Source organism: Oryx dammah, unplaced genomic scaffold (genome assembly GCF_014754425.2).
Source record: "Oryx dammah isolate SB20612 unplaced genomic scaffold, SCBI_Odam_1.1 HiC_scaffold_11, whole genome shotgun sequence".
NCBI classification, from domain to species: Eukaryota; Metazoa; Chordata; class Mammalia; order Artiodactyla; family Bovidae; genus Oryx; species Oryx dammah.
The window spans coordinates 35,183,350-35,189,858 of NW_024070195.1; the positions used below are offsets into that span (position 1 = coordinate 35,183,350).

The window sequence follows — 6,509 nt, forward strand, 5'->3', positions numbered from 1 at the left end:
CATGGCGGGCGCGCGGCGCGGGGCTGTGTGGGGTTCTTCCTGTCTTCTGGGGTGATTGGGCTGCGCAACCTGGGCAATACCTGCTACATGAACTCCATCCTGCAGGTGCTCAGCCACCTGCGCAAGTTCCGCGAGTGCTTTCTGAACCTCGACCCGTCCAAGACGGAGCAGCTGTTCCCCAGGGCCGCCAACGGCAAGGCCCCGCTCTCAGGCAGGCCAGCCAGCAGCTCCGCCACAGAGCTGTCGTCGCCCCGGAGTGACGGGGCCGAGGCCTGCGAGCGCGAGGGCCTCTGCTTGAACGGTGGGACGCCCCTTAGCAGGAGGCTAGAGCTCATTCAGAACAAGGAGCCCAGCTCGAAGCACATCTCCCTCTGCCACGAACTGCACACCCTCTTCCGCGTCATGTGGTCGGGGAAGTGGGCCCTGGTGTCGCCCTTCGCCATGCTTCACTCGGTGTGGAGCCTGATCCCCGCCTTCCGCGGCTACGACCAGCAGGACGCGCAGGAGTTTCTCTGCGAGCTTTTGCACAAAGTGCAGCAGGAACTCGAGTCCGAAGGCACGACGCGCCGGATCCTCATCCCCTTCTCCCAGAGGAAGCTCACCAAACAGGTCTTAAAGGTGGTGAACACCATATTTCACGGGCAGCTACTTAGCCAGGTAGGTTTGTGCTCGGCGCAGCCCTGACTGCCCACCACGCTGGAGCGGGGCTGGTGTAGTAGTAGGCTTCCCGTGAGTGCCTTCCCCAAGTTGTTGGCCTAATGAAGATACGTTTGCTGTAACTATGCACAGTGGAGGGCGGCCGCGGTGCCTTTCACAGTACTACGTGAGGGCTTCATTGGTGAACTTGCCTCCTGTTTTCCAGGCAGATTTTTAGTTTAACTTGCCAAATCACTTCACTTTCAGGAAATGTCTTTTAATCTATAATGATGATACAGTAATGTAATATTCTCATTGTTACAATTAAGTACCCCTTGCTGGCATCCCATCCCATTTGATCAGCTTTAGGAAACTGAAGAGTTTGGCTATAACCTTGGTTCCATGGCTGTTTGAAAGAACATCATTCCTTCTAAAGCCTTCCTTCAACATACAAGGGAGGGAGGTGGCTAGGAAGATGCCAGAGGCCTAAGCAACCCTCCCTCCGGTTCCCCACTCCCTTTCGTTTCCTTAGCCATGTAAGGATATGAAGGAAGACACAGGTAAGGCTTTGTGAGAACATGCAGAAAGAATTGAGAGAGTTTAAAAAGTGGGCAACTTGAGAGATTCAGGTAAAACCTCTGCACTATGCTACTGAGGTAGTTAGAATTTTAAAAGAATGATGAGTAGAGCGGGAAGAAAAGTTTCAGCTTTTGTTTTTCAGCTTGTGAAAAGGGAGTATTTCTCAGCACTTGCTCAACCTCCCTGAGAGTCTGTAGGAAGAAAGGTGCATCTAGGCAGGTTATAGTCGGGGAGGAGGGCAAATCACAAGGTACTTCGAGGCTCTTGGAGCACAGGCATCAGTGTAGGGATGCTGCTAGAAACAAGAGCAAAAAGAGAGGAAAGCTGGGTTGGATGGAAGGAGCAGAGTCTAGAGGAGGATAGAGTATGAGGATGAGAGAAGCAGACAGGAATCTGCAAATTCTCCATCTCAGACGGATGGCTTGATGACTCCGTGATAACTTCTGTCTGTAATACTGTGGCTCTGAATGGGAGAGATGAGAGAAAGGGGAGTCGGTAATACTGTCTGTGCTGTGTGGTTTTCCAGCTCCAGCTAGCATCACAGAGATACATACCAGAAGCAATATGCTCTAATTCTCTTAAAAGTTATGTTTATCATTTAAATACGAAATATTGTTTGAAAGCTATACACTTAGTTTTGGTTGTTATGTGCCAGCAAAAATGAATGTGGGAAGCATGGAAGTTACATAACCTATAAACTAATCTTTTCATCCTAGGTCACTTGTGTATCATGCAATTACAAATCCAATACCATCGAGCCCTTTTGGGATCTGTCCCTGGAGTTCCCTGAACGCTATCACTGCATAGAAAAGGGGTTTGTCCCTTTGAATCAGACAGAGTGCCTGCTCACTGAGATGCTGGCCAAGTTCACAGAGACAGAGGCCCTGGAAGGCAGAATCTACGCTTGTGACCAGTGTAACAGTGAGTCCTGGGGGGAGGGTATGGGTAACTAGAATATCAATTTAAGGTATTTCATTTGCCCTTTCAGTCAAAAATAACACTGTAATATTGAGTGGTTCTAAAGCATCTTTTAAAGATATTTTTCCTCCTATTTTCCTGAGAAAAAGCATATGGACATTATATATTAAAAAAAATAAAACCAAACCTAGGAGTTGGACCTCCTTGGACTCCTGCTGGGATTGAAGTTAGTTGTTATCTTGGGAGGCATTTGAAAGTATGGACCTTGAAATGGGGACTCCAAGAATGTATTTAGCTTCATAGGTTATGGGGGTCTTGCTTAAATTCATGAATAGAGTTTGACAGTTCTTATTTAGTCTAAATTCAGGTGGCATAGCCTGTTTGAGGGCTATGTATCAGAAAAGTGTGCTTTTATCCTGAATTTAAGTCTGTCAGAAGTGATGCTAAGGATACATTGGGACCAAGAGAGGAAGTCATATGGTACATTGCTCCATGGCAGCTTCATCATTATTTTCACATCCCTGAAAGGTTCACATCTCAGAAGGGTCAGAGGAAGTATTTCTCTATCATGGCTTTAATTGTAAAGTGGAATTTTTTCCATATGGTTCTGAGAGCACCTTATGCATCCCCCAACCATGTGTCTTGCCACACTAACAATGCTTTTGCTAACCCAGCATGTACACAGGAAATGCAGAGCAAATACTTTGAAACTGATGTTTGGGAGTTTTGGCATATAGAGATTTGGAAACTAAGATGAATGAATTGTGCAGAGATCTGAGAACAATGTGCAACCATATTATAGTTCAGACTACAAGTTTTAGTTTGGGAATAACAATTTTATGGTAGCCCTTTAATATTTTTGCATATGGTTTTTTAAAGTAGTGAATTGTGGGAAACCTGTTCTCTCTGAAGAATCAAGTCAAAAATCAAAAGTCACACTTCTGATACCATTTTGCCATTTTAAAACAAAATGTGAAATCCTGTACTTGGTTAAGCATAAACTCACCTATCCTGTTACACAGAGATACATAAAGGCAGTGATTTAAATTGTCTTATTAGGACAGTATGTATTTTTTTTCTTTTTAAAATAGTGATTCATGAAGTTTTATACTTGTAGGGAACAGAAAGATGTTAACAGCCTTAAGTCTATCATTCTCGGACCTGATAGATTAGGCAAGAAACACTTTTATTTATTTTTGCAAGAAAGGATTGTTTTTCTGGTTGTCGGATGTGCCCATTTATCAGTATTTCTGTAGACAGGTTCAAATAGCAAGGGAGGAAAGCTATAGTGCAGGGACGAGATGCACCAATCTGTTGCTTGTGAGAGTTTCAAAGCTATCGGTCTTTCACCTCTCTGTGTAGCCAGCTTAATCAAATGGGAGACAGAACTGATCAGTCTTAACTGAATCAGTGATTTTTCTTCCTGAATTTCATTTGAGAGAAACAAAGCCAGATTCTATATTGTCTTCATTTTAGCTCACATACTCCCTCTGCTGAGAGCAGCAGTCACTGCCAGGATTCCCAGGCAGAGAGCTGCAGTAATATTCAAAAATCTGCTGGTGAACAGGAATGTAAAATAATGCCAGGCCCCTCTTTGAATTCTCTTTCTGCTCATGCCCTCACATACCATGACTGCCAGCCCTAGTAAAAGCTGCAATCTAGTTGCTGCAGTCTATCATGAGAAGCAACAGCTCCACAACCTATTGTCAGAGAAAGCTCCATGATACATCATCTGCCTGGGATTTGTTACTTTTCACAAGCGGTACAGACAGGACTTCGAATCAGATGCCAGGCTCCTCAGACACTGAGACCATGACATCAACAGCTCAGAGACAATTAGCAGACACCACAGTGGACCATGAATTTTATATTCCTGTCCATTCACTGACTGAATTAATATAACAGAGCAGACATCAGTAAATGGTTATAGAGAAGGCTTCTGATGGAAATTAAGAGAACTTCATTTCTGTTTCCTTGCTGTAATTTAGAAATGCATTTCACCCACAATTCAGTATCTTCAGAAACAAAAATTGGAGTCCTGAGCATTGGTTTTGTTTTGAATGGGGTATATTTAGCCAATGGCCAGCCTTGTTCTGCATGTCTAGCAGTGCTGTTACCAAGAAACATGTTTCAGAAAATAAGTATGGCATAAAAATACAAAACCAGTGAAGTTTCTTTTCTAAATATTTGTATAGGCTACAAGCAAGTCACGTGGGAGAAAAAAATCTCTTCAAATACACTGTCCTTTGGTAATCCTGTGCCTCTCGCATGCATGCATGCTCAAACACTAAGTCGTATCTGACTCTTTGCGACCCCATGGACTGTAGCCCACCAGGCTCCTCTGCCCATGGGATTTCCCAGGCAGAAGTACTGGAGTGGGGTGCCATGTCCTCTTCCAGGGTATCTTTCCAACCCAGGGATCGAACCTGCATCTCCTGCCTTGGCAGGCAGATTGTTTAGCACTGAACCACCTGGGAAACCCCCTGTGTCCTCTTACCTTTTCCCTAAACCTGAGATACATGCATTATTATTTGAAAGGAAACTGAGATTCCTTTCAAATGGTGGGAAGGACAAAGGATGCACCTTACAACTGCATCAGCCTTCTTTAAGCAGCCATCCCCCGAGAGCCACACAGTCATTTCTCTCATCTCAGCCAGAACTTCTGTGGCCATACCACGTGGGCATGTGAGGCTGGGAAATGCAGCCTTAGAGAGGATCACATTGCTGCCCAAATAAAACTGAGGTTGAAGTACTGAGACACTAGGAGAATGCATATTGGGTGGCAAGTCACTGTCTCTGCACGGCTCGGAAAGAATGAGTCTCCTCACGATCCATGTCTTATACCTTCCCAAACCATCTAGGCAAACGACGAAAATCCAATCCAAAACCCCTTGTTCTGAGTGAAGCTAGAAAGCAGTTAATGATCTACAGACTACCTCAGGTCCTCCGGCTGCACCTTAAAAGATTCAGGTGAGCTTGCTCTGGGGCATCCCAGGTGTCTGTGAGCTGTGGCAATAGCTACTTCAAAGGCTTTGGTGAGGGCAAATGTCTTTGGTGTTGGGGGGAGAAGCCTGCTTCCTGGAGTCCTTAGGCTTTCCATGGAGTATATGGTTCCTGCCCAGTGAGGCAAGTGGATGTTGGGGGCCAGGACAGGGCTTCTGCCCTCACAGCCCTATTAAATCAGCTAGGCTGCAGTGGATGTCTGTGCTTGAAGATTTAATAGCCTCACTTGGGCTTATTTATATAGAGCCATCTTCAGAATAAAGTATGAGATAATCTGTGAAAAGAAGGGTAGGAAGTAAACTATAGAGAGTATTGCCTGGATTGCTTGTTTAGGGATTTCTAGTTTCAGAGAATATCTGAATGTTCACAGGAAATATATGTGAACACTGAGTACCCCTACCTTGCTGTGAAAACCAAATTCAGGTTAAGTTTTCTCCACTTCTATTTTACCTACCTCTGCCTATGATCACACATGCCATTTCTTACTGGTAAGAAGTTTATATCCATGTTACAGGTGGTCTGGCCGTAATCACCGAGAGAAGATTGGGGTCCATGTCGTCTTTGACCAGGTATTAACCATGGAACCTTACTGCTGCAGGGACATGCTCTCCTCTCTTGACAAAGAGACCTTTGCCTATGATCTCTCCGCAGTGGTCATGCATCACGGGAAAGGGTTTGGCTCAGGACACTACACAGCCTATTGCTACAACACAGAGGGAGGTGCGTGCGCTTTACTCTGTGGGGTGGGGGACACCAAAAAGGGTTGGTTTGTCCACATTTCATTCCTCTCCTTTTATTTAATCTGTAGGGGGATATTACATACATTGAAATCCAGTGGAAAGAATTATGAAAGATGGATTCAAATTTTGAATATATCACTAAGTGACAACATATAACTCTTCTAAGGAACTAACATGTAAAAGTGCTGAGCGTGGTGCCTAGCACATAATGGTCAGTTAATGCTAGAGGTTATAGCTGTTGTTAATACTTCTGCTACAGACCTGTTTCCTTCTTGGTTTTGCATAAACAGTATGACCTAGCTATGTCGTGGTCATATTCATACTGTATGAGTCTCACTAGCATCAGCCCATAGTAAAGCTGAGGACACTTTCTGAGCACTTACAACACTATGTCCTGATCACCTCCCTTAACATGGGAGTTGTAAGGATCCAGGGGCCCTTCCCAAGGAGCTTTCTTTCAGTCCTTGTCCCCCAGAGCAGAGCCTCCCAGCTACTGTGCTAAGGCAGGTGGGTTGTGGATGTGTTTTTAATAGTTTATCCATCTTGAACCCTTTAGCCCTTGGGGTGGCTACCAGAGTGAGCCTGTGAAAAATAACTTTATTCCTTCTAAGTTTTCCTTTCCTTCCATACCTT

The 6,509-nt window shown here is 44.8% G+C and overlaps 1 protein-coding gene and 1 long non-coding RNA gene across 2 annotated transcripts in view; one reads left to right on the forward strand and one right to left on the reverse strand.

Moving 5' to 3' along the window:
• USP49 (ubiquitin specific peptidase 49) overlaps window positions 1-6,509 on the forward strand; it is a 66,918-nt gene that overhangs the window by 53,783 nt on the left and 6,626 nt on the right. Inside the window, exons 5-8 of the mRNA XM_040249709.1 lie at window positions 47-657; window positions 1,932-2,136; window positions 4,995-5,103; window positions 5,651-5,856. Of these exons, the coding sequence (XP_040105643.1) occupies window positions 47-657; window positions 1,932-2,136; window positions 4,995-5,103; window positions 5,651-5,856 (1,131 nt within the window). The remainder of the gene's footprint in view (window positions 1-46; window positions 658-1,931; window positions 2,137-4,994; window positions 5,104-5,650; window positions 5,857-6,509) is intronic.
• On the reverse strand, window positions 1,321-1,936 carry LOC120870134. Its single transcript, XR_005722731.1, has 2 exons — window positions 1,603-1,936; window positions 1,321-1,507 (listed from the first exon to the last, which is right to left on the reverse strand). It is a non-coding gene; the product is annotated as an uncharacterized LOC120870134 (long non-coding RNA).